Source organism: Micromys minutus (genome assembly GCF_963924665.1).
Source record: "Micromys minutus genome assembly, chromosome: 7".
NCBI classification, from domain to species: Eukaryota; Metazoa; Chordata; class Mammalia; order Rodentia; family Muridae; genus Micromys; species Micromys minutus.
The window spans coordinates 72,578,502-72,605,010 of record NC_137976.1 but is presented as its reverse complement, the minus strand read 5'-3'; the positions used below and the strand labels follow the sequence as shown (position 1 = coordinate 72,605,010).

At 48.2% G+C, this 26,509-nt stretch overlaps 1 protein-coding gene across 1 annotated transcript; it reads left to right on the top strand.

Moving 5' to 3' along the window:
* The first annotated feature begins 1,463 nt into the window (after nucleotides 1–1,463).
* Nucleotides 1,464–25,376, top strand: PPIL2 (peptidylprolyl isomerase like 2). The gene is made up of 20 exons (XM_080918855.1): nucleotides 1,464–1,550; nucleotides 2,656–2,705; nucleotides 6,085–6,130; nucleotides 7,173–7,235; nucleotides 8,960–9,011; nucleotides 12,918–12,969; nucleotides 15,067–15,158; nucleotides 15,661–15,750; nucleotides 16,427–16,502; nucleotides 17,584–17,744; nucleotides 19,242–19,317; nucleotides 19,546–19,652; nucleotides 19,981–20,070; nucleotides 20,381–20,414; nucleotides 20,930–21,047; nucleotides 21,902–21,958; nucleotides 22,526–22,598; nucleotides 22,682–22,744; nucleotides 22,896–23,032; nucleotides 23,350–25,376. The coding sequence occupies exons 1-20, from the start codon at nucleotides 1,519–1,521 to the stop codon at nucleotides 23,444–23,446; spliced, it is 1,566 nt and encodes a 521-aa protein (XP_080774981.1). The 5' UTR covers nucleotides 1,464–1,518; the 3' UTR covers nucleotides 23,447–25,376.
* The last annotated feature ends 1,133 nt before the right edge of the window (nucleotides 25,377–26,509 follow it).

Sequence of the window (26,509 nt, the reverse complement as noted above, 5' to 3'; positions counted from 1 at the left end):
ATCAGTACCTTATGATGACCCCTTACTTGCACGGTAACAATTTCGTCATGCTCTAGAGAATGTGATGGGAAATTCTGTTCTTCCCTTCACTGATTCAGAAGCCTCAGGGCTTTACTTTCCCTATATTGTTTCTACATGTTCCAAACACAAGCCTGGTTTGGTGGGTGTGTTTACCTGGAGGAGAAATAAGTGGGTTGGTCAGTTTACAGCTTGGTACTGCCTGAGTTTTGAAAATGTGATTCTCATTGTCAGCTCATAGGCTGGCCTTAGAATCTTTCTCATGTAAGATGTCAGTCATTACTGGACATCAGTGGATAGGTATACTGAGTCATGGCTGACCATATCTCACTTGGAACTGTAGAGAATAAAAATCAGGACGTAAGAAAATTACTATAAAAAACCAACAAAAAAAGAGAATTACTATATAATTATAAATTGTGATAAACTATGAGAAAGGTGAGTGGGATGACCAAGAAAGATAGTTTCTCCTTTTGGTCTCACTGTATATTCATTCACTGTATACATAGGGGGTTTCTAATGGTTTATGATTATGTAGGAATTTGACAGAACATCTTCTACTTGGTTGAAGATCTTATCAGGAGGTTGGGGTGTGGAACATGTCATTTAGCATCAAAGCAGAGATTTGGAACAGATGACAGAGATTGAGAATTCTTTGGTCAGACATGTAGACAAGAACTTGACATGTAGTTACCCAACTGCCAGTGACTTGGCTTTAAGAGAATGTGTTGTTTACAAGCTTAGTGACTGGAGAGATGACTTCGTGACTGCTCTTCCAAAGGCACCCCACATGGCAGCTCATAACTTCCAGTTCCAGGGGATCTAACACCCTCACACAGACATACATGCAGGCAAAATGCCAATGTACATAAAACCAAAGCAACCCCCCAACCCCCCCAGGAAAAACAAACCCAGCTTAAGCTGGAGAGATCAAAGCTGTACAAGTCTGGCAAGGAGAAGCAACTCCCGAGTTGTCCTCTAAGCTCCATGCTTGTGGCATGGCACCTACTTGACCATACACACAAAGTTTTAAAAAGAAACTTGGGACACACTCTCCCTGGACAAGAGGCCCAGACGGAGGATCTGGTCACAGAAGGATCAGGGAGGGCTTGGTCATCTGTCAGCTGATGGGCCCCAAGGGAGTGCTTTGGAGAAGGAGTAAAAGGTTGAAGGCTTTTAGATACAGAGGCTGCCATGTCTGAAAGAGTCTCCTAGCATAGCATGGACTGAACAAGTAGTCAGACAGTGCATAGGTAAGTTTTTGAGGGGTTGGGGGAGGCCAACGCAGTTTGGTGGGAGACAGGAAAAATAGATTCTACTCTAAACCAGCAAGCCTCAGCTTAGCACAGTGCATCCAGTGAACCTGGAAACCACAACTCCCAGAATGCTTAATGCCCACTTCCGGGACCCGGTGGGTCGAGCTCCGGAAGTAGTTGAGAAAGCGAAGAAAGCTTGAGCTGGTGTGTCTGTCGACTGTGGTGTTTTCGGTTCGTCGCTACCATGGGGAAGCGACAGCACCAGAAGGACAAGATGTAAGTTGGGCCGCGTCTCTCGTCTCAGCTCATCTACGTGCTGAAGGTCATCTCCTGAAAGCCTCAGCTCTCACGGGCGCGGTATCGTTCCTCAACGCAACCTACGCGGGCCAGGGCGTTCTGCGTCCGGACTAACTTCTGGGGTTTTCCTCTATCGCTTCCCTTTCTGCGCGCGAGTTTTGCCCCTGAGTTGATTGTCTGCACAGCCAGGTCCGCTTCGTCCTGGCTGGAGCCTGCTAGCCCACACACAGGCGAAAACCGTCTAGTTGAATAGCAGGCCGTGTTTCACATTCCCCTCCCATTTGCTACTGTACTTTCTGTTTTCTGCTGTCTCTTCAAACTAATATAGTCAGATGCGCTTCGCCTCCACCTGCTTGCAAGGATGCCTTTAACTTCTGTATTGCCAGATCTAGTATTTCAGTCCTTGGGCTTCTTCCCTTTCCAAAGCCAGACCTTAGTGAGATCATGCACTTTGTATTTTTATCTGTACATGATCACTTTTTGCTGGGCTTCTCCTCCCCTTGTCTCCATCATCTCTGTTGTGAATCTGTTCTAATAGTCTCTCTTGCACTAAGTCAGCAGCTTTTACTCAGTTCTCCACTCGGAAAACGTACAGCTTTCTCAAAAACTAGTATACTAAAAGGGAACTTGATAATTTTCATACCTAAGCATTCCTTACTCCTAGCCCAGCCCAGTGGTTACATAGTGGATCCCTGATTTACTATCTATAGACTGAAGACAATTCTCATCCTAACGTAGTAGAAACATGCACAGAGCAGCTGGAGCTGTCTGTGTCCTGCTCAAACTCACCCACCAGCTTCCCAAATCATGCTTAGGCAAACATTTGGCTTGATCTTTGGCTCATTTGTGACTGGGCCACTGCCCTTGCTTCTGTGTCTGCTGCACGCTCTTCTCTGCCTTCTCCTTTCTGGAACACATTCAGCTTGTCCTGCTGTAAAGGGCTCCCCAGATCTTTGTATGCCTCGCTCTTTGTCCCTGTCAGACAGTCTGTAGATCCAGTTCATTTCCTTCTGGACAAGACACTGTTAATGTCTCTTTATCTTTCTGTGACAGGACCCAGTCACATATACTCTGTCTTCCTCAGGTACATCACCTGTGCTGAGTACACTCATTTCTATGGTGGCAGGAAGCCAGGTAAGGGGATGCTGGTGGTCCTGAAGAATGCTGTCTTCCGTGATCCAGAACACTGACATTACAGTAGATAACTAGGCTGAGTCTGTAGTTAATAAAAGAGGACATATGCTCAACATGGAGTATACTTATATCTTAGAGAGGTTTTAGAAGTATAACTTAAAATGGCCTTTTCTTTATGAAGTGCTATAACCTTATTCTTTATAGGAGAAAAAAAAAGGAAGGTTAATACCCAAAGTTGCCAAGGCTATAGAAAAAAGGATTCATTTGTTTTATGTGCACTGGTGTCTTGCCTGCATGTACCTCTGTGTGAGGGTGCCAGGTCCCCTGGAACTGGAGTTATAGATGGTTGTGAGCTGCCTGTGGAACAGGTGGGATGTGGTGCTGGAACCTGGGTCCTCTGGAAGAGCAGCCAGTGTTCTTAACTGCTAAGACATCTCTCCATTATCAAATTTTTTTCTCTTTTAAAGATAGCTCAGGCTGGTCTTGAACTCAAGATCCTTCTGCTTCTGCCTCACCAGTCCTGAAATTACAAATGTGTGCCTGTGCCACTGTGTTCAGTCATCGTCATAGTTGTATTAATTAGTAAAGAATACATGGTTTTGGGCTGGAGAGATGGCTCAGCAGTTAAGAGCACTGACTGCTCTTCCAAGGGTCCTGAGTTCAACTCCCAGCAACCACATGGTGGCTCACAACCATCTGTAATGAGATCTGATGTCCTCTTCTGGTGTGTCTGAAGATAGTGACAGTGGACTCATATATAAAATAAATAAATAAATATTTAAAAAATGAATACATGGTTTAAAAAGAATTCTATGTGCTGGGTGGTTGTGATGCACGCCTTTAATCCCAGCACTGGGGAGGCAGAGGCAGGTGGGTCTCAGAGTTTGAGGCCAGCCTGGTCTACAGAGTGAGTTCTAAGACAGCCAGGGCCACACAGAGAAATTCTGCTTTGGAAAAACAAACCAAAATATTGTATGCATTCCTAAGCCCATCTGGTTTTGAACCTATGGCTTTGTGCCAGCCTGCTAGGTAAATGCTTTACTATATGATACCTTTCCAGCTCAAAAATACAGGTTTTGTTCTTGTTGTTGTTGCTGTATCTTCACCTTTTCAGGATGTTGGAGATGAAATCCAGGCCTTTGCATATGCTTCCACTGCTGAGCTATACCTACAGTCAGTCTTTATTTTTTAATTTTTTTAATTTAGGATTTTATTATTTAGTATATGATGTGACCAGTCTTGGGTATGTCATTGTACTATGTGGAGCCAGAGGTTGACTTTTTGGACTTGGCTCTCTCCTACCTTTTTTGTGGGTTCCAGAAATTGAAATCAGATGGTCAGGTTTACATGACAAGAGCTTTTATCCACTGAGCCATGTTGCTGGTCTGAGATTTATCTTGTTTTATTTCGTAGCTCAGCTAGCCTATACCATAGAGCCCAGGCAATGAACTTAACCTTGAACTTAAGATTCTTTATGTCAGCTTCTTGAGTGCTGGAATGACATGCATGGAGTTCACTCTTGGTTCATGTTGTTTTTAAAGGTTCACTTATTTAACGTATAGGAGGGAGGGTTATGTCTGCATATGTCTGGCCTAGGAGGCATTGGGTCTCTTGGGACTGGAGTGATGGGACAGTTGTGAGCCATCATGGGATTCTGGGAACTTAACCTGGATTCTCTGGAGGAGCAATAGGGCTCTTAAGCACTGAGCCATCTCTAGCTTTTTCTCTCTCTCTCTCTGTGCACACACACACACACACACACACACACACACACACACGGTTTACTTTTTTGTTTGTTTTGGTTTTTTAAAGGTGGGGTTTTTCTGTGTAGTCTGACTGTCCTGGAATTCACTCTGTAGACCAGGCTAGTTTTGATATTCACCTGCCTCTGCCTCTGCCTCTGCCTCCTGAGTGTTGGGATTAAAGACATGAGCTAACATGCCTGGCCTTGATCTGTGATTTGATAATATCAAAAGATGCTATGTGAATCCTGGTGTTGTGGTACATGCTTTTAATCCCAGGATAGCCAGAGCTATACAGAGAAACCCCATCTCAAAAAAGCAAACAGAAGGTTCTGCATGTGTTTGTATGTGCAGGTGGGTGCGCATGTGTTTGTAGGCTAGAGGTCAACATTGCATGTCATTCTCAATCCATCTTAAAAATTTGTGTTTTCATACTACTTTGCATTTTTTATTTAAGACTTACTTATATGTATGTGTTTGTATTTGTCTACATGAGTCACATGCATGTGGGTACCCTGGAGTCCAGAGGAGAGTGGGTGCTGGGAACCCAGCTCTGGTCCTCTACGATAGCATTAAGTGCTCTTAACCTCTGAGCTATTTCTCCAGCCCCTTGTTTGCTTTTGAAACAGGATCTCCATGTGGCCTTGTCTGCCCTGGAACTCACTATGTAGATCAAGATGGTCCTTAACTCATAGAAATAATGCCTTAGCTTCCAACTGCTAGGATTAAAGGTGTGGTTCACTGCTCAGCCTGTCTTGTGTTGTCACTAAACCTAGAGCTCATCGATGGGCTCTCCAGTGAAATACACTGAGCTACCGAGCCATTTCTCTAGAACCTCTTATTTTTAGGTGTGTGCTTGTGTGCATGAATGCATGCATAGATACCTGCCCTTAGAGACACCTGCCCTTAGAGGCCAGAGGTGTTAAGTTCCCTGGTGTTATTGGCAGTTGTGAGCAACCACATGTGGATGTTAGGAACTGAACTCAGGTCTTGTATAAGACCAGAATGTGCTCTTAACTGCCCAGCTGTCATCTTTGTAGGCTCCTACCAGAAGATTTTTTTCCCAAGATAGGGTTTCTCTGTGTAGCCCTGGCTGTCCTAGAGCTTGCATGGTATGCCAGGCTGGCCTTGAATGCAGAGATCTGCCTGCCTGTGCCTCCCACATGCTGGGATTAAAAGTGTGTGGCACCATTGACAAGCAACTACCGAAAGATTCTTAGTATAGGACCTGGAGGTATAGTTCAGTGATGCACCTAGCATATAGCATATAGCATATAGCATATGGAAGGCCTGGATTTGCTCTATAGCAACACTTAACACACTTGTCTCTCTCAAAACAACAGCAACAAAAGATTTAATTCATGGTAATGTAGGTTTTTTTCGTTTGTTTGTTTGTTTTGTCTTTTGTTTTTTGAGACAGGGTTTCTGGTGTACTGTCCTGGCTATCCTGGAACTCGCTTTGTAGAACAGGCTGGCCTCGAACTCACAGAGTTCCACCTGCCTCAGCTTCCCTCTCAAGCACTGTATTAAAGTAGTGTGTCATCATGCCTGTCGTAGTAATATGGTTTTAATGGTAGGAATACATAGATGAAATATTTTCCAAATCGGTTTTCTGTTTTTTAATTCATCTTAAACAGATATCACACAGACAAGTTTTCGCCGCTTACCTTTTGACCACTGCAGGTAAGAGCTCAAAGCCTTCTATTTTCCCTTGGCTTTGTTTGAGTATCATTTCTCCCAAAATATGTGTGTGTGTTTTAAGGTATGGTCTTCTAACTGTAGCTTGGGCTGAACTCCTGAATCTCCAACTGCTACCTCCCCAAGTATTAGGATTACGGGATGCGATACTTACATATGGAATATATTTGCGTAGACTTTTGCACAGACAGTTGATCATCCTTGAACTGAAAAATTCAAAACTTAACATATCCTCAAATCCAAACCTTTTAAGAAAGTTAGAATTGGAGCATTTTGATTTTAAGTTTAGGGATGCTCAAGTACCATTGGTGTGAAGTTGGGAATTCATTATGTATTGGTGGTTGCTGGGAATTAAACTCAGGACCTTTGGAGGAGCGGTCAGTGCTCTAACCACTGAGCCACCTCTCTAGTCCTTGTTTTGTTTATTTCGTCTGTATGCTGCTCTGGCTTCTGGCTGATCTGGAACTCAATGTATAGACCAGACTGGCATTAAACTCAAGAAGCTCGGCCTGCCTCTGCTCCAGAGTACAAGAAAGCAGGAAAAGCAGTGGCACAGGCCACTCAGCGAGCAGCTCAGATGTGTGAAGAGAGGCTGTGGTAGCTGAGGCTGCTGTCCACCTCAGTCCTCAGTCCATGTTTCAGAAAGTCCCACGATTCCGTCTTGTCTCAGTGGTGTTCCCAGCACACATCAGGGTGGAGTACAGTGTTGTCTACTACAGGGACCTCAGTAAACCTCGGTGTGGGGAAGGATGACACTGGGGACAAAGCTTTGTCTGACTGCTATGTAAGGATCTGGAGAGGGAATCTCAGTCTTCCTTCCTCAAGGCCACCACGAGAGACCTCTCTCTTACATGACATGGAGTGGGCCGCTGCTGCCCCAAGTACTGAGGCACCTCCCGGGACAGTGGCTTATCCTCAGTGGTGTGACGTCAGGGGCAGAGGGAACTTGGAACTGTGGGGAAGGTTGTGGGAAGCAGAGCATGCTCAGTGTGCCTAGAATCTGATGAGGGATCTCTGTTCTTTTCAGTCTCTCTCTCCAGCCTTTTGTTTACCCAGTCTGCACCCCGGAAGGTGTCGTCTTTGACTTGCTGTGAGTTTCCTCTTGAATTGTTAATTTTTTTTAATCTGTGTGTGTGTGTGTCCACCCGCCCACCTGAGTGTGTGGTATTTGTGTATGTGTAGTTGTGTTCAGGTGCATGTATATGTGGAGGCCAGAGGTCGACCTCGGGGCTTTCTCTGTTGTTCTTTTAAGACAAGGCCTTGTCAGTGAACTTGGCACTGTCAATTAGACTGGCTGACCAGCAGGCTCCTGGTTCCACCTGTCTCAGTGAGTCCAGCTTCCACTAAGATTACAGATAGGTGCTGTCTTTGGCTGCCTTTTTTTTTTTAAGATTTGTTTATGTATGTATGTGTGTATGTATGTATGTATGTATGTGAGCACACTGTAGCTGTACTCACCATCAGATCCCATTACAGATGGTTGTGAGCCACCATGTGGTTGCTGGGAATTGAACTCAGGACCTCTGGAAGAGCAGTCAGTGCTCTTAACCACTGAGCCATCTCTCCAGCCCCGTGTCTGATTTTAACATGGTTCTTGGAATACAAATTTCAGGCTTTTGTGCTTGCGTAGGACGTACCTTATTCACTAAGTTGTCTCCTTAGCACTCTACATTTAATTTTGATTTAACAGGTACACAGGATTCTTGATATAATTAGAGAAAGGAATGTTGAGTTTGTGGCTCTAGCAGGGTCTAGGTTACTAAAATCTTGTCCCTAGAAGTGTCCTGATGTCTGGGTGAGCCTCTTTGGTAACTGGGAGGGACAACCAGGCCTTCAGGGACATAGTAGAAGTGCTCTGTGACCTCTAGCAGGCAGCACTAGATGGCAGATGCTGTTGCAGTGCTTGGAGTGAAGATGAGTTCTCCCCCATGTCCCAGAGGCCAGCTCCTTCCGTCATGTGGAAGGAACAAAGATGTGCCGGATGCTCTCTGTATTGCAAGCAGAGCTGTGAGAGGTGTGCCGTGCCCAGCACCATATTCGGAAGCACTGCACCCTGTTTTATGTTCTAGCCAAGCTTGTTTTAGATCCTAAATTCTCACTATCCAGGATCATCAGTGAGTGTTTATGCCCTCTTGGCACTGTACACAGATCTCTTTGGTGGGTGCAGGGGGAAGGGGAGTCTCACTGTATTGCTCTGGCTGGTGTTGAATACCTCAGTTCAGGTGACTTCCCGCTCTCATAAATCTCACAAATAGCTAGCCATGCGTTTCTCACCACTGTGCATGGCTGCAGCATAACTTCTGATACTGACGCAGTATGTGTCATATAGATAATACTGACATTTGTTTGCCCCTTTGCCCAGCTAAAGTTCTAATTTATATGTAACTGCAGTAAAACTCCTGCAAATGCCAAGTGTAGCTCAGTGGAAACGCACATTCTTAGTGTGCACACGCCATTCAGCCTCCAGTCACTGAAGTGCACCCCCTTCGTTAAGGTACTCTCCTGTCTGTAATCAGGTGCCGCCTGCTCTCCACTGTCACCTGGTCGCAGCCTCACGTGTTGTCACTGCCTGCCATGTGTTCTGGTGATCTTTTTTCTTTACTTTTTAAGGATTTTATTTCATGTGTGTGCATGTCTGTGTGTATGGCACCCTCGGCAGTGCCTGTGGGAGCTGGAAGAGGACATGGATTCTCTGGAACTGGAATTACAGATGGTTGTTATTGCCATGTCTTGTGGGGCTGGCAGCTCAGGCCCTGTGCAAGAGCCATCCGTCAGATCCCTGGTGACACTTTATTCTCTCTTCCTTCCCATCAGGAACATTGTGCCATGGCTTAAGAAGTATGGGACCAACCCCAGCACTGGAGAGGTAGGTGCTCCTGCGGCGTTCCCGGCTCTGCTCCTGTCTGTCTGCCTGCCTGTCTGTCTGTCTGTCTGTGCAGTGCTCAGGTACTCAGCAGAGAACTGCACAGAGCCTGGGATGACAGACCTGTGCTTTCCAGGAGTGTTGCCTCTGCGTGACTCATGAGTGCATACAGTGGCACTCTGTACTTGCAGATTCTGTGTTCTTGGATTCAGTCAACCATGCTCATAAAGAAATAGTTGAGTATCTATGTTTTTCATGTCATTGTTTCCTAAGCAGTATCAGAGAATAACTGTGTGTTTAGCACTTAGATTGTGGTAGGTAGCTACGGCATTTTATATGACTGGAATATTATGGATTTTGGTGTCCTGAGCAGTCTCAGTACTGATCTCCATTGCTTATATTTTTCTTTGCTTGGGACCGGGTCTTCCTCTGTGTGCTCTGCAAGATACTGAGGGTCTCAAGGGAGTTAGTGCAGCAAGCACAACCTTTTCTGTGAGACTTTTGGTTAAAAAGTGTGGTTTTTACATTTATTTGCCTAATTTCGAACGTGTGTAAGCTTGTGTGAACATCTACATTGGTTCATTTGCCATGGCACAAGGTCAAAGGACAACTTGTAGGATTCAGTTCTTTCTTCCCACTATGTGGGGTCTAGGGAACTAACTCAGGTTGGCAGACTTGGCGGCAAGTGACTTTACACACCGAGCCATCTTTGGTCTAGTGTCAACTGTGGCTGGTCTGTACTTCTAGGACTACTGAGTCAGTTTTCATAGCTACTGGCCAGCTGTCCTTCAAAGTTGTTTTCATTTTAACCCCTTAAAAACAGTGTGCAAAAGACAATACTTCTTGCCCATGATCTCGACAATTCTAGACATAGTCTAGGTTTTTTGTTTGTTTGTTTTGTCTTGGTTTTTGAGACAGTGTTTCTCTGTGTAGCCCTGGCTGTGCTGGAACTCACTTTATAGACCGGCTGGCCTCACACTCAGAGCTCCATCTGCTTCTGCCTCCCCAGTGCTGGAATTAAAGGTATATGCCAGCTTTCCTGGCTCAGTTTGTTTTGTTAAATGGGTAGAAAGAAAGCTAGATTTACATCAGCTAAGTCATGTGTTATATGACCTGCACACAAATCCAACACTGGGACTTCTGACACTCAGAAGAATATTTCCAGATTGTAGCTCATTCTCTGGTCTCATTTTCCATGCATTTTTCTAAACCTCTAGTCCTTTGGTCCCTTTGTGTCTCAGAGGTCTGTCTCCCTTCTTTTTGTGGGCCTAGTTCTTCATCTGTTCAGCTGTGCCTGTTAAGACACCAACTTGGTATGTGCTGGTTCTAACATGGGGGCATCAGGTCAGGAGTGTCACCTCAGTGACAGAGAGGGATGGAGAGGAGGGGATAATGGGCTGAGATGCCTCTTCAGAGCTGCTGTTTTGCTTACTTCTGAGGACGAGAGGTGATGGCATTTAGATGCCATGTTAAGGACCCTTCATGGCCTTAGACTTAGTCTGGGTGTGTTGGAAGCCCAGACAGGGTCATTTCCTGACCTGTCTTGAGGACAGCTCTTGTCAGAAAGGTGCTCTGAGGAGCCCAGTGGCCCCAGGGAGAGTCTGGGATCATGTGTTTGTCTGTGTAAGAGGCAGAGAGTAAGAACTGTGGAGACTGACCAGCAAATCATCCTTAGGGCTGTGGATCTCAGCAGTCACCTAGCACAGTTTAGCAAGAACTTCCTGAGTAATTGTCACTGTCCTCATCAGCAGGAAGGGCTGGTAAAACCTGGTTCCGGGTCTGAGGCCAGGCCTATTGCACTGCTGGTGCCAGTGTGACTGATCTTAACATCATGACCTCCTTGAAGATTCTCTTTTGAAGGAAAGTCCTATCCACAGGTTTTTGAGTGTTGTAAACTTTGGAGGAACATTTCCATCTGGATCTAGGGAGCTCTTAATGTGTTTAGTATGGTGATTCTACCTTCCCGTTAGAGCAGGTCAAATTCCTTCTTCACTTCTCAGCTTGCGATTGGCATTCTCTTGGCAAGAACACTTGAGTTGGGGTACAGCTCAGTAGTAGAGCACTTGCTTCACTTGAAGAAGGCTGTGGTTTACATTCTCTGGCACCTCGCCAACAAAACAACGCCTCCCCCCCCCCCCACAAACTCCCAAACAGAACAAAACAAAAGCGTTTAAGACTCTAATAACCTCCAGGGCTGGAGAGATGGCTCAGTGGTTAGGAGCACTGACTGCTCTTGCAGTTGTCCTGAGTTCAATTCCCAGTGACCACATGGTGGCTCACAACCATCTATAATGAATGGGATCTGATGTTCTCTTATGGGGTGTCTGAAGATAGGGACAGTGTACTCGTATAGATAAAATAAATCTTAAAAAATAAATAAATAAAAAAGACTTAAATGGGGTGGCAGGAAGCTGGCTGCAGTCTTTCTGGCTCTGGTGGCAGTCTGAGGCCGGTGTGGAATTCCAGGGACTTTCCAGTGTAGTTGCACTGTTGCCAGCCTGTCTTCCCTGTTCCAGAGGAAAGGGGGCTGTGCTCAACTCAGGGTCTTAGACTATTTCTGTGGTTTACCTACTTCCCCAAGTGGTTTGCTTTCCTTCCTTGGTGTTTCACACTTGAGGGTGTAGCTGTCAGTCATGAACCTCCAGGAGCTTTTTCTGAGGGCTCGGGCTGGGTGACAACGTCGTTTACGAGTCTCCTCAATATGAGACCCCTGCCTTACCTTGTGCTCTGCTTTGCTGACATTCTGAGGCTGTGATGACCTACAGACCGCCCTGGAGCTCTCTGCTGCAGCCTGCCCTGCTGTCTGCCACCTCATGATCTCTGTGGCCTCTGCCTCTTTCTGCTGGACGTTGTTATTGTTGCTCCTGGGCGCATCTTAGGTTTGCAGTCTGCACCACAGGTGCTCTTTGGGATATCAAATCTCTTCATTCAGGCTGTTTTCTGTAACTTGCAAACTACATAGAGCTTTGCCATTCCCTTTGTTCATGGAACGCAGGGGTATGTTCAGTTTAGCACTCCTCGTCTGTGGGCATGCTGACTCCTGCCGTCTTACCTATGTTAAGCACTCGTCAGCTCTAGCATCTGCCTTTTCTACTTTCAGTGTTTGTTTCCTTTTAAACAGAATTGGTACTGTAGTGTAAGCAGAGCACAGAGGTGCTCTCAGTAGCTTCCTTACATTTACTCATTCTGTATGTGTGTGAGTTTACAGTGTGCAGGTCAGGGACTTGTCTTCCTCTGTGTAGACAGGCTCAGTGATAAACACCTTCACGATCTGAGTCTGTTCTTGGCTTCCTGCCTGTGTTAGATATACTCATATGTTTTTATTTTACTTAGTGCCTTTATTAATTATTATTAAATATCATGATGTGGGTGTTTGAATTTATTATGTCATGGTGCAAATGTGGGCGGAGGACACTTTCAGGAGTTGGTTCTGTCCCTCCACTGTGGGCTCCAGGGATTGAGTTTAGGTTCACAGGCTTGTGTGAAGTAGAATGGCCCTACACACATTTTGAATTTCAGAAGTCAGGTGTTGAGACAAGGGCTAGATATGGAGCTCAGTGGTAGAGCACACACTTAACACATACAAGATCTTGTAGAAATACACACCAATCTTTATCCCACACCCTTGTCATTTTGCCCAGTGACTACCCTTACATTTGGTGGTGTTTGTGTGTTTATAAATCTGGGGATATGCTCACAGCCCAAGGGTTACATATACATCAGTGCAACTGCTGAACCATCTCCAAGCCTCAGGAGTCCTGGCTGTGTCTTACAGAGAGGTTTCCAGTTCTGTGTAAGCTGCAGAGGGTCAGCTGTGCAGAGACCTTTTTGTTCTGTTCTTGTTGCTTCTGTCTTGGTAGCTTCTGTGTAACTTCACCCTTATTGATTGTTGTTAATTATGTCTTCCAGAAACTTGACGGGAAGTCCCTGATCAAGCTGAACTTTGCAAAGAACAGTGAAGGTGAGAATCCCTTTTGTACCAGCTTCAGGACTGTCTCACAGAGACCCCAAGCTCCTACTCTCACTGACTTTGTGTCTAATATTCAGACATTCCTTTCTTTTCTCTTGTCATTGGAGGTTGAACATGGGGCCACTTGCTAACCCAGTGTTCTCAGAGGTTCATCTCCAGCCTCATTCGTTTCGACACTTGCTTTTGGTTTTCCAGATGTCACATGACTTCTCAAAGGTCTAGGTGGCTTAAGTAAGGATAGGTGGATCCCACAAAGGAAATTAGGTTGTTGTGAGCTGCTAGTGCCATAGTTGGGCCCTGGGTGAGACTGTGGGATGTTCAAGTCCGTAGGTGGAAGTTGCTCAGAGCCAGGCCCAGGGTAGCCAGCCAAACTGTGGTGTGGATGCTTGGGACGCATTTCCCACTCAAGAGCCGACTGTCATCACCTCTGCCTCACTTGGAGCCTCCTACTCTGAGTCCCTTTGTGGCCTCCTGTTGCCTGTCCAGATGCAGCAACAGCTGCCATGCTCCTGTGCTCCTGTGCTCCTGTCCTGGGGTCTGAACAATCTTGTGCAGACCCTTTGTGGTCTTGGCTGGGGGGGGGTCTCCTTTTCACTCTGGTACAAGTGCCATGGGTGAGTTTGCTGTCAGTGCTCACCTGGTGTTTTCCAGGGAAGTGTGGCAGACATAGGGAGGGGAGGTATCTTCATTGTCTGCTATACAGTAACCTTGGGTTCATAGGTCATATATGTCTCATTGAGCAGATCTTTCTGTACTGCCTGCCTAGAGATGTGCAGGTGGGGGTCAGGCACATGTGCGGCTGTGTGTGCATGTCTGTGTGTGCGTGTGTGCAGCCCTGAGTGAGAAGAGCTTTCATTGGGGCAGAATCTAGGCAAAATATGACTAGTGCATCAGATGTCCCCTCTGTTCTAGATGCCGCTGAGAGCAGACAGGCCTGAGAGGAGACTTGGAGGGTGTGTGAAGATCTGGGAAGAGCATTCCAGGCAGAGATGTGCTGGAAGGTGTCTGTGGAAACCAGCATCAGGGGTACAGACTGGGCACTCAGGAGGCAGAGACAGGTGGATTTTTGTTTTTAAGGCCAGCTGGTCTACAGAGCTAGTTCCAAGACAGCCAGAGCTACACAGAGAAACCTTGTCTTAAAACAAGAAAAATGCAGTGACTTATATCTTAATAATCGCATGTGACAGGGCTGGAGAGGTGGCTCAGTGGTTAAGAGCACTGACTGCTCTTCCAGAGGTCCTGAGTTCAATTCCCAGCAACCACATGGTGGCTCACAACCATCTGTAAGGGGATTGATTCCCTCTTGTGGCATGTGAAGGTATATGCAGCAGAGCACTCATACATTAAATAAAAATACAATAGCATGTGACACATAAAATAAATGAACAGGGATTCTCTGGTTACATGAAATATATACCCAGTGGTTAAGTGGTTATTATTATTATTTTTTTAGTGTGTGTATGCATGTGCTGAGTGAGCTCATGTGGGTAATGTGCACTGTCTGTTGGGACTCAGTAGACAAGGTCCCTGCTGGTGGGAGATCATCATTGGGTTACTGAGTAGAGAGCTAGGTGAGGAGAGGTGGGAAGTGGCGGAGGCAGGACTCCGGAAAGATAAATGTCATCCTGTCTGCCATGGCTTTAAGAGGAGGACGTGGTCATCTGAGCCAGTCTGGAGGCTACCAGGCTGTTCTGAGTAGCACAAGTTTGGCTGTGTAAAATGCCTAGGAGTTGGTTGATGGTGTAGAAATGGAGCCTGAATGGCTGCCGTCCCTGGGCTTCCCAGGTCTTGCCTTCTTCCTTTTCTGATCAGTACTGGTGCTTCCGTCTCTTTGCTCCTGTCTCCTCTGTCCTCCCTCCCTCCCTCCCTTTCCTTGTGGTACTTGTTGAGTGTAGAACTTAGCACACGCTAGGGAAATGCCCTGCTCCTCCTCTTCAGAATTCCACTTTGAGACGTCGTCATGTAAATTGTCCAGCTTGTCTTGTACTCTCTTCTGCTTCAGTATGGCTGCAGTTAGAATGTGTGCTCTCGTGACTGTGTAATCAAAGCCCTTGAGGGCCACTAGCCCTGCGTGTGCTTTTTCTCCAGGGCAGTACCACTGTCCAGTGCTGTACTCCGTGTTCACCGACAACACCCACATTGTGGCCATCAGGACAACTGGCAATGTCTACACTTATGAGGTAAACCCCCATTGCAGTGAGAGGTACTATAATTTGGGCCCCACATGTGCCTGTCCTGGTGGCTTTCATAGCCTCCAGCACAAGCCATGGTCTCTAAAATAAAGGTCAGGTGACTCTGGTGGCCTTTGGACCTGAAACCCAGGCAGGCAGTTTGGGATGTTAAATAAGGGTTCCTTGTACCCCAGAAAGTATTCCCGTCTTCAGCATGGACCAGACTCTGGAAGAAACGTGGGAGTAAAGGGAGATGGAAGGAAGGAGAAGTGCCAGGTTGGCAGGAGGGACAGTAGCCATCTTCATCCCTGGCTCAGTCTAGGATGAGGACAGGACATGATGCAGGAGAGCTCTCGTTGGAACTCTTGCCTGCAGCAGCCAGGTTAGCTTGGCTCGTCTCTGTCAGACAGATGAGCACTTGCAGCTGTGCCCCAGAGTGGCTGTGTGCTCGTTTACCTCATCCCTCTATTCCAGGGCCCAGAAGGAATGTGGTTTCTCTGTCCTGTTTTAGGCAGTGGAGCAACTAAACATCAAGGCCAAGAACTTGAGGGACCTGTTAACTGATGAGCCCTTTTCCAGGCAAGACATCATCACCCTGCAGGTAAGTAGCATCTCAGGAAGAACCTTACCCTGACCCTCAGCTCCACCCTCTGCCTCCTAGCTTACTTTACCAGGCTTGGTGGTCTTCTGTACCATCACATCCCTGGCTGCTGCTCCCAACTATTGTTTAGTGCCATCCCCTTCCTCACAGCCACCGTGGACCATGACTACCTCTGGCTCTCATGGCTCCTGTGTGAGGGCCACACCTGCCCCATAACTGTCTTAGGTATCAGGACACTTAGGCTGCTTTTCAGGGGCCACCCCTGCTCCCAGAGCAGCATCTACACAGTTGTCCCCATGGTGGTGTGTGGATGGCCTTGAGAGAGCGTAGGCTAGGATAGAGTTAAACAACTCTGTGGCTTGTTCCTTTCTGATTGAAGCTTAGTCCAGTGGCTTCCCAGTCCACATCCCGTGCTACCTGGCAGCAAGCCTTACTCCTTAGTTTTGTGGCCTAGAAGCGGGCACACTGCTTGATGAGCAGGTAGGCAGTCTGCTCTGGACTTGAGCCACCTTGCTTGTCACCCGGTTGGCAGGGCCTCCTTCCCTGCTTCACAGTCCTCACACAGCTCAGCTGCAGCCTCTTCCCAGCAGGCACCTGTCCAGCCTTCAACACCTGGTGCAGGTGTTGAGGTGCTTGGCACAGTCTGGTTGTACTTCTGAGTGTCCTTTTCTCACAGGACCCCACCAATTTGGACAAATTCAATGTTAGCAGCTTCTTCCATGTGAAGAATAACATGAAAATGATAGATCCAGGTATGGACAACTAAAGGCTGCTGTGAGTGAGTACAGATTCTCAGGCAAGCCCTTCCTTCTGGGGGGCCCAGACACTATGGCTCCAGAGTGCTTTTTGCCTACCTAGCTTTCAAATTTTGGGAAGTCTTGACGATTGTGAAGTTTGCTTTATAGATGAGGCTGTCCTTAAATTTGCAGCATTCCTCCTGTGTTTGCCTTCTCAGTGCTGGCATTACAGGCATGCACTACCATGTCTGTCAGACGGTTAGAGAAACAGCTGACTATCCTCTTGGAAACACCAAGACCAAGAAACACCTTTCCCTAGCTCTGGTGGCACTGTGCTTTCTAGGACACAGTGACAGAGGGCTGCAAGCGGCGAGACTGGGTAACAGGTGACATCAGACTTGTCTAGGGTGCAGACTGGGCCCTTGGTCCTCCTGCTTCTTGTGTTTGGTTCTTGCCATTGAGCAAATGATAACATACTGTGGAGTGGACTAAGTTTTGGAGCTCACTTGTTCCATACCAAGGAGCCAGCTAGACTCATGCCCAGGGCTTAGTGGCCCCATCTTAGCAGGAAGTAGTGCTCCTGGCACTCCTAATGAACATTACAGACCAGTCAGGACAGAGAGGTAAAACACACAACTCAGGGATAACTGAGCTCAGAAAACCCAGAGCCAGGACTTGGGAGACTCACTGTCCAGTAAGGTACAGCCTTTGGCCTGGTAGGCAACATGTGCCTTCCTTCCCTTGAAATAAACACTTTTACATTCACAAAAGCAAAACATCATTGTGAAAAGGTTGCAGTATGCAGATCACAGGGTGACTCCCATTGACTGTAGGAAGGACATCCCTTCAGGCCTGGGGCCAAGCACTGTGATGACTTCTGTGCCCTCACCCCCCACCCCTCCCATTTGCTGCACCTACTAGAGCTCCTGCCAGATGATCAAGGGCAGTAAGTTATGGCTGTGCTGAGGCCAGAGAACCCTGCCCTAATCAACCCTCCTGTGGCTCCTCATGTTGCCAGCTCCATCTCTATTCCTGTTAGCTCATCTTGAGACTCTTTGGGATCTTGCCTACTCGGTTTCAATATACTGTTTTGTAGATGAGGAAAGGGCCAAACAAGACCCATCTTATTATTTGAAAAATACAAATGCGGAGACCCGAGAGACGCTACAGGAGCTCTACAGAGAATTCAAAGGAGATGAAATCTTAGCAGCTACGATGAAGCCACCTGAGAAGAAGAAAGTGGATCAACTGAATGCCGTGAGTGGTGTACTCTGGCTCTGCCTGTGAGCCATGGACAGATCCCAGGGGAAGTACTGACAGGGCCTAAGATGCATTTGGTGGCATGGTGGCTGGGACCCTCTCAGAACTGTGGAGCCCTCTAGGGATTAGCAAACTCTTAGGGTGGAGGAATAGTTGACAAACTGGGTCCCATGGCAACAGTGGCTCAACAGAAATAGGGCTGCCTTGTGCTGTGGTTCTTGACACAGGCTTCAGAGGCCAAGTGGTCATTGGTGTGCCAAAGGTAGCTTTCACATTCCAGGACTGAGATAGGAGGGCTTGCAGATCTGTGATGCCAGGCAGGGCTGGGGTTGCTATAGCCACCAAGGTCTCAGACCTTACCTGCCTTACCTGGGGTTGGTGAGCTTGTCTGACCTATGCCCCATCTACAGCTGTAGTGCTGGAACTTCTACAGCACATAGGTGCTGTCTTTCTCCCATTTAGGCTGAGTCTGGGAGCCTGAGCCACGAGGAAGGCAGGGGTGGAGTCTCCCACATAGGGAGCTATCTAGGAAAACTAAAGTTCATCTACAATCTCCCTATCTGAAAACAGCCATTGTACTTTTGGGTATTACTGAACTGTAGAGCAGTCCTCTTTTGGTTCCCTTCCCCCTATATGATGAAGAAAATACATTTATTCCATGTACTGTTGTATATAAAAATAACCTTGACTAGAGAGATGGATCACTTGTTTTTGTAGAGAGCTGAGGTCTGTTTCCCAACATTGACATAGCAGCTCACAACTATCCAGGGGATCTGACTCATCTTCTGACCTTTGAAGGAACCAAGTACATGTGCAAGCAGAGCAGTCACACATATAATCGCTTTGTTTGTTCTTCAAGACAGCGTTTCTCTGTATTTCTGGCTGTCCCGGAACTCTGTAGACCAGGCTGGCCTTGAACTCACATAGATTGCCTACCTCTGCCTTCCAAGTGCTGGGACTAAAGGTGTGAGCCACCCTACTTGGTCACACACACACACACACACACACACACACTCACACACACACACTCACACACACACACACACACACATTTTTTAAAGAAACCAGCTGGTGTTGGTGATGTACAGCTTTAATCCCAGTGCTGAGGAGGCAGAGGCAGGCAGATCTGAGTTCAAGGCCAGCCTGGTCTACAGAGTGAGTTCTAGGACAGTCAGGATGCACAGAAAGAAACTCTAACCTCAAAAACAAAAAACTTTTAGAAATAAACTTATAGGTCCCTTTGCAATGGCATCCTGGGAAAGGCAGCACACGTGGCAGGCAGTTCTTCCCATTTGACTGACTGTTGTTAGTTGTGACCTGTAGAGTGGCCTCACTCCCTCAGCTTGGCCTCTGATTGTTCCTCTGGGAACCAGTAATCTGGTCCTCTGGTCTTTGTCAGCCAGTTTGGGCTGTGCTCTCCCTGTGCCTGTGGGTGGTCAGGGAGGCTGCACGTGAGAGGTGATGGTAGGGTGTAAGCACATGGTTTTCTTGCAGGCCCACTACTCCACAGGGAAGGTCAGTGCGTCCTTCACCTCTACTGCCATGGTTCCTGAGACCACGCATGAAGCAGGTACTAGCTGCCTCTACCCCCTGTTCACGGGGATAGAACTCACACTGGTAGCGAGTGAGGCTTCCTGCTTATTTGCCTCCGCATCCCCATTGGCTCCTGCATTCTTCTCAGAGCTGGGGTGCCCCTGACGGAGCTCATTAGTGCTGACCTTGTGTGGTACACCGTGGCGTCTGATGGAGGAGGTGTCTCTGGTGCAGGGCGCGTTCAGAGCTTAGGACTTGTTTGCAGCTGTCATCGATGAAGATGTGCTGCGCTACCAGTTTGTGAAGAAGAAGGGCTATGTGAGGCTACACACCAACAAGGGCGACCTCAACCTAGAGCTGCACTGTGACCTGGTGAGTCTGATGGCTGTCTCCAGGTGGTTTCTGGGGTTGCTGAAGTCCTGCCTGAGTTCACCTGAGCACCTGAGCACCAAAAGGGTCCCAACTTCCTTCCCTGGAGTCCCTTTAGCAACATAGCTCCTCGGCTGCCTAGTAAGTGTATGTACAAATCCTAGGAAAGGCCCTGGCTCTCTCTCTGTTTTCCCATGTGTCATATGGCTTAGCTTTTAGAGGTCAGACTGACCCAAGGTCCACAGACGGCAGCTTTCCGTTGATAAAGGTCTGCATGTTGTGTGCCTCTGCTACTAACTACTGGGCCTCATAGTGCTGGGATATTTTGCAGACTCCAAAAACCTGTGAGAACTTCATCAAGCTCTGCAAGAAACAGTATTATGACGGTACCATCTTTCACAGGTCCATCAGGAACTTTGTGGTGAGTGGTTGTTGTGGCTGTGGATGCTTGATGATGTGGGCAATATCCAGGAAACAGGCTCATACCTGCTCTGGTCCACAGACCTCGTTCCAGGCCATGTGTGGCCAGGGTAGTGTCTTCAGGTGTATCTTGTGCCCGAGAGCCTGTAGCTGGCCCTTTAGTGCTTGCCCAAGAAGACCTGGGGTCAGAGAGCAGGTCCCTGTCCTCACTGCAGCACATACCTGTGGGAAGCCTGGGCAGTTAGTGGGCAGGGTTGCAGGGTGACAGGCATCATCAGAGCCAGTGATCTCACTGGGTTTTGTCTTTGCAGATCCAGGGCGGTGACCCCACAGGTACAGGCACAGGTAGGTGCCAATACCAGCCTTGTTCTGTTGGAATAATAGATGTGGAGTTGGGTTTTATGTTCTGGGTGTGTAATTTTTCAGACATGGGGCTGGCTGGCCATTCAGTGTCTGGCCTTCTGGCTTACCTTGGGCATGCCCCTTAGTTTTCCACAGAATCAATTCCTCTTTCCTAAGCCCAGGGGTCCTACATAACAAGACAGGAAGGGGAGGTTCTTAGAACCCACTTGTTCACTCTCAGGAGGTCTGGTCATACCCTCCTGTCATGCAAGAAGGTGGCCCCATTGCTCCTACAGGGCATAATAATCTTTCCCCAAGCCTTCAACTACATGGGCCAGCCATGACTTGGACCCATGCGTTGAAATGATGTAGCTCTGAGCCTCAGCCCCTGGCCCACAGGAGAGAGCAGTGTCAGCTCATATAGAAGGCACTGGAGTCTGGGAGTCAACAAGGAGGCTGCCTCAAGGCTCCCTGATGCTTCTCTTCTCCGCCCTGTGACTGACCGACCTCTTTTCTAGGTGGACAGTCATACTGGGGCAAGCCTTTCAAAGATGAGTTCCGTCCCAACCTTTCACACACAGGCCGTGGGGTGCTCAGTATGGCCAACTCGGGGCCCAACACCAACAAGTCTCAGTTGTAAGTCCATGTCCAGCTGTTTTTACTCAGCTGCTGGGGGTAGTGTTCAAAGAACCTAAGAGTTCTCCCTAAAAACTGTGGGGCCTGAGTTAAATCCAATCAAAGTACTGCTCACCTAGACTAAGCCTAGGTCCCTTGGATAAAGGAGCCCAAGTCAGCCGGTCAGATAGCATTCCAAGCTGCAGGTAGTACTTAAGGGTAGGCTCAAAGGCCTCTTTGGGTAGATGAGGCAGAGGTCGAGTGTGTGCACACCTGTGGGGTGGAGGCAGCCAGTCAGCTCAGTCATCCTTGGTTCTGTATAGTGAGGTCAAGACGAGCATGGTCAGGTGAGACCTTGTTTGAACAGCCCCCTGCTTGCTGGGTGAGGCAGGCTCATTGCAGCTTGTAGACTCAGCCTTCCGAGCCTCACTAGGATCAGGATCCTCTTGCCACTCTGGGTAGGACCTCACACTTCCTGCTTCCCATTTGGTTTATTCAGGTTGTACTCGTGTTGGGGGAGTACAGGTGCCCCTGTTCCCCAGTCTCATGTCTAGCCTGTTGTACTTCATCTGCCCCTGGCAGGGCTCATGATGGGGCTGAGTCTCAACCCATTTCCTTCCTCCAAATAGTCTAAAGCCATGCTCAGGCCGCCTGCCTTTCCTGCTTTTCTTCCATGGGAGGTTGGCAACCCAACTCTGGCTTTCTCCAGAGAACCAGGTCTGCATTTACCTGTGTGGCCTTAGCAGAGACAGGAGTACACAAGGCCAAGGAAGCTACAGGTTGAGAAAGGTCTTCACTGAGGAGCAGTCATCACTAGACTAGAGCACACTGGTGGGACAGCCGGCTGTTTCCTCATGTCCCTGTACTTCCCCCAGCTTCATCACATTCCGATCCTGCGCATACCTGGATAAGAAGCACACCATCTTTGGACGGTAAGAGCAGATGCTGTACACTTTTTAGTGTGGCCCTGGGTATCCCCCTCCTATCACCACTGAGGACTGTTGGGGTTCTATGGGGAAAGCTGGCTCTCCTGGTCTATGGGGTCAAGAAGAGGAGACCCCCCAGGCAGCACTAGCTCATACTTCCTCTCAGGGCCCCGTCTGGAAGTCCGAACCGCATTGCTCTTTTCCCAGAAAGGCCCAGATGGTATTTTTGCATTCCATGCTGACAGTTCAATCCTAGTGGTGGAAAGAGCTTGGTGTTCTTAGCCCTTGAGAGTTGGAAGCCTAAGGATTATTAGTTCTTGGCCTGTTTCAGTAAGTTCAAAGCCAACCTGGTTTATATGAGACCCTGTCTCAGCAAATGGGGGAAAGGAAGTATGGAAGCAAGGACGTTTGTGACCAGCCTGGCTGGGTGTGATGTGGGGCTCACCTCTCTTGTGGCTCATCCTGTCCTGCCTGGTAACTAGTTTGACCTCACTGAGTCTCTGTACTGTCTGCCATAATGTTCCTCTGCTCAGAGTGCTCGGAGACCCAGCCAGCTCTGTCCCTCTGCTACAGGGTTGTCGGGGGCTTTGACACGCTGACAGCTATGGAGAATGTGGAGAGTGACCCCAAAACTGACCGTCCTAAGGTATGTGCCCAGGGAGAACAAAGCACAGCCCACTGGATGCTGTGGGGGTCTGCCGCCTGCTCATGGACCCTTTTTGCCACCAGGAAGAAGTTCGTATATGTACAACCACAGTGTTTGTGGACCCCTATGAGGAGGCTGATGCCCAGGTGAGGAGGGTGCCAAGCAGGTCGTGTCCTTGTTGGTTAGGAGCAGAAGGGCACACCTGGAGGCTCTGGATCAGCCTCTGCCCTCCCTCCCAGCTTGGGATGAGAAGACCCAGCCCTGGGTTCTGTGTCACACAGTTTTGCTTCCTCCCAGATTGCCCAGGAACGGAAGAAGACACAGAACCCAGTGGGTCCAGAGGCCAAGGTCAAGATGAACCAGCCCCAGCCTGGAGTCCAGGGCCCCCAGACATACCGACAGGGGGTGGGCAAGTACATCAACCCTGCAGTGACGTGAGTGTGATTGGTGGGTGGCACCCCCCTATCCTTTAGAAGCTGGAACTCTCCTCTTAGTGCTTCATAGGGACCAGGTAGTGGCAGGAGCAGCACAGGCCAGACTGGAGACTACAGCTACGGGTCCTGCCTCATGAGGGTCTAGGCAAGGCCCCTGTGCAACCCGATGATGCTTTACTGGCTCGACTGTGGGAGCAGCACTGTGTGCAGAGGGTGCTTCTGAGGGAAGACTATCTGTGGAGTGTTTCTCAAGGGACTCACAGCATAGCCTGCTGGCTCTCTTGTAGCAACTGAAGTATTTTTTCTTCCTATCTCAGGAAACGAGCTGCAGAGGAAGAACCATCCACCAGCACAGCCATCCCTGTGGCCAAGAAAAGGGCCAGTCGGGGCTTTGGGGACTTCAGCTCCTGGTAGCAACAAGGCTGGCCTCAGGGATCCTGGTAGGGATTCAGGGTTGTGGGCTTCCAGGTCTGTCCCTGAGCTTTCTGCCCTTGTCATCAGTTTGGGCTGTGAACTAATAAACCTGTTGCCTACGACCTGGGTCCAGTTTTGGCCCCCGGAACCCCTGGCATCCCCATCCTTATCTGGTGCCAGTGGTCTCTGCCCCAGTAAGGCTGTGTTCACTCAACACATTCCTTGGCCAGTGCTACAGTCTGTGTCCTCTTAAAAATGGAGACATTTTCAAGGGACCCCTATAGTTCCAGCATTCAGAATACCAAGGCAAAAGGGGTTGAGTGTTCAAGGACAACCTGGACTATAGGGAGACATTTAGATTAGGAGATTGAGAATGGTCCTCAGACCCTACCTAGTCTGGGTCCTGAGGCAAGAGCTTCTGCTCCCAAGCTATTGTGACAGGGTCTTATGTCTTCCTTACCTTGATACTACTTCCACCAAGCACCTGTTCTCCCTTGCTTGGGACAGGCATGTTTGTTGTCAGTTGCCTACCTTTCTGCATCAGCCATGAAGACCTGCTGAGCCCAGTTATTATGTACTGTTGTTGTAAGAGCCAAAGGTTTTCATAAACAGGTGGCTCCTTTCTGACTCCCTTCTAACCAGTCACCTTCTCCTTTTATGTTTTTGAGACAGTCTGTCCTAGAAGTCACCAAGACTAAGTTGGCCTTGAACTCGGAGATTCACCTGCCTCTACCTCCCCACTCCCAAGTAGGATTAAAGGCAGTTGCTAGCGTGCCTGGCTAGCCAACTTTGTCTGTGTGTGTGGTGAAAATGACCTGTTGGGCCCATGTGTCCACGTCACTCACAGCCACCTGCTCTTCAGCACTTTGCTTCCTCGTTAAGTGTGGGCAGTTTCCCCCTCTGGAGGCAGGGTCATGTCACTGGGTTCTCTGTCACTAAGCACTGTTGTAGAGTTTGCCATGTTACATTGTAACCTCAAATCCACAAAATTTCCAGAGATCTTGGTTCTGGGATGTAGCTAGTACTTGTTTGCATTTGTGATGTTAAAACCAGAGGCCTTTTGTGTTCTGGGATAGCCTGTCCTGCTTTACTGCCCTGCCCCTCATCCACTTCCAGCTGCTGCTGCATGATCTCAGAGTGTGACTGTCTTGACACTTCTCCAGCCCAGCACACTACAGTCACCTGCCCTGGACCTCAGTCCACAAGGGCTTCATTGCCTTTCCACCCTGCCTTCCTATCCTCCTCTGCTAACTCCTCTGGCTATGAGCGGGTCACATCAGTAGGGGCCAGATCAGTAGAGGCAGGAAGATCCTGTCTCAAAATAAGAACAAGAAACAGAACAGACAGGTTGTGAGACTTTAAAAACAAGACAAAGCAGCAGCAGGGGGCTCTGTGTGGACAGAGGCTGCTGGTGCCTGTGTCCTCACACTCTTCTAAGGCCATGCTTACAGGATCCCTACAAGGTGGTGTCAGAGAAGCCCTGGGCTCAACGGGCTCTGAAACCCTGACATCCTTTGCCCCTAGCAGATGCTGTAGGAATGTGGTTCGTCCCCCACAGCACAACCGATGGCAAGCCACTGCCGAAGCCTTGCTGTCTGACACAGAAGTTTTATTTTTATACCTCGCACAGACATGCCACCAAGGGCTGACAGCTTTGGCTAGAAGACAGGGAGGCCAAGAGGGAGCTCTCTGTGTGCTTGAGCTTGTTGGTCCTGCTGCTCACGGTGAACTCCCAGCCACTCCCACGTCACTGTGCGGTCAGCCTTGCTCAGCAGCCTTCAGCTGTTCAAGGGCAGCTGTGTCCTCTTCTTTGTCCTCCAGCACAGAGGACAGGCCACCAGGGCTTGCATCTCCATGGGTTGGTGTCTACAGCTTACATGGTAGTTTTAGACAGTAAAGACACTTGGATTTTGAAAACTGTCTGATGATGTCATCAGAAAATAAAGGAGTTTTTTGAGGAAAAAAAAATCTCATTTCTGATCTTTTCAAATACCTGACAGATGCCATCAAGAATAAGCAGTAAGGTATAAAAATACTATGTAACTATAACAAGACAGCAACAAAACAAACCACATTTCTAAAGCAAAGTGGCGTTTATGACCTGTTGACCTCCCACTGTTCTGACGTAACATTTTATAGTCAGAGAATGATGCTCTTTAGAGTGTGAGGAGGTGAGCTCAGCAGTGAGTTCACCTGGCTGTGTGGTCCAGCGTCACTTACCCTGAAGCCAGCTCATGGGTCAGTTCTTTTGGTTTAAAAAGTTTATATTTCAAAGGAGGCTAACACAAAATCCAAAAACCTTGATAAACCCATCACTCCCCAGATAAGTCATAAAGAGTGCCAGCAAATCAGTCAGTGCTCTCACGAAGATAATACAAAGTGCGAGGAGGGCAGGCAGCACGCCCAGAACATAAGTCTGTGAATAGAATCTTAGTGCATACAAAAACTGGTCAGAAGAACTCTTGAAGATTCTTCAATTTAAGTGACGCATATATAGGATATACTCAGGTTATCCTTGCCTTTCTTCCCACTGGTGACACCAAGTCCCTACTTTCAGGAGTATTAAAAAGTAGCCAGGCTGGTATGTCCCGTTTGAGCTGACTATTGACTAGTGTCCATTCCTAGGTAAGGATGGCACTGAGCTCTGCCAGGGACACATCTCTGCCTGTGCTGAGTTTCAGCACTTACCTTACCAGGTGGAGCGACTTTGCTTTGGGCCAGCCTTAGGCTGGAGGGAAGCAGGAAGCAGTTGGGGCATAGAGGTCACAGACCATGCAAAGATGTCATCCAATTGCCCAGGCATTTCTTATTACCAGGCTTCCAATCTTGGGCAAAGAACTGGTACCAAAATGTAGGCTTTGAGGTGAGCTGGAGTAGCCAGTGCCTGTACTGGCCAGAGGGTCTGGGTTTAGGTTTGGGGCTGGAACCCAAAGGACTAAACACTGCTTTTTCACTACTACACCCCAGGCAGCTCTAGAGCAGCTGGTGCTAAGTGATTTCCTGTCAGCTGCCTTCATAGCTCAAGGGCTCTCAGCCTTCCCAGGCCTTCTTCCTGCCTACTGC

Coding starts and splice junctions, on each gene's coding strand:
- PPIL2 (XM_080918855.1), top strand. CDS start 1,519: ATGGGGAAGCGACAGCACCAGAAGGACAAGAT. Junction 2,706..6,084: donor CTATGGTGGCAGGAAGCCAG/GTAAGGGGATGC, acceptor CATCTTAAACAG/ATATCACACAGACAAGTTTT. Junction 19,318..19,545: donor TGAGACCACGCATGAAGCAG/GTACTAGCTGCC, acceptor ACTTGTTTGCAG/CTGTCATCGATGAAGATGTG.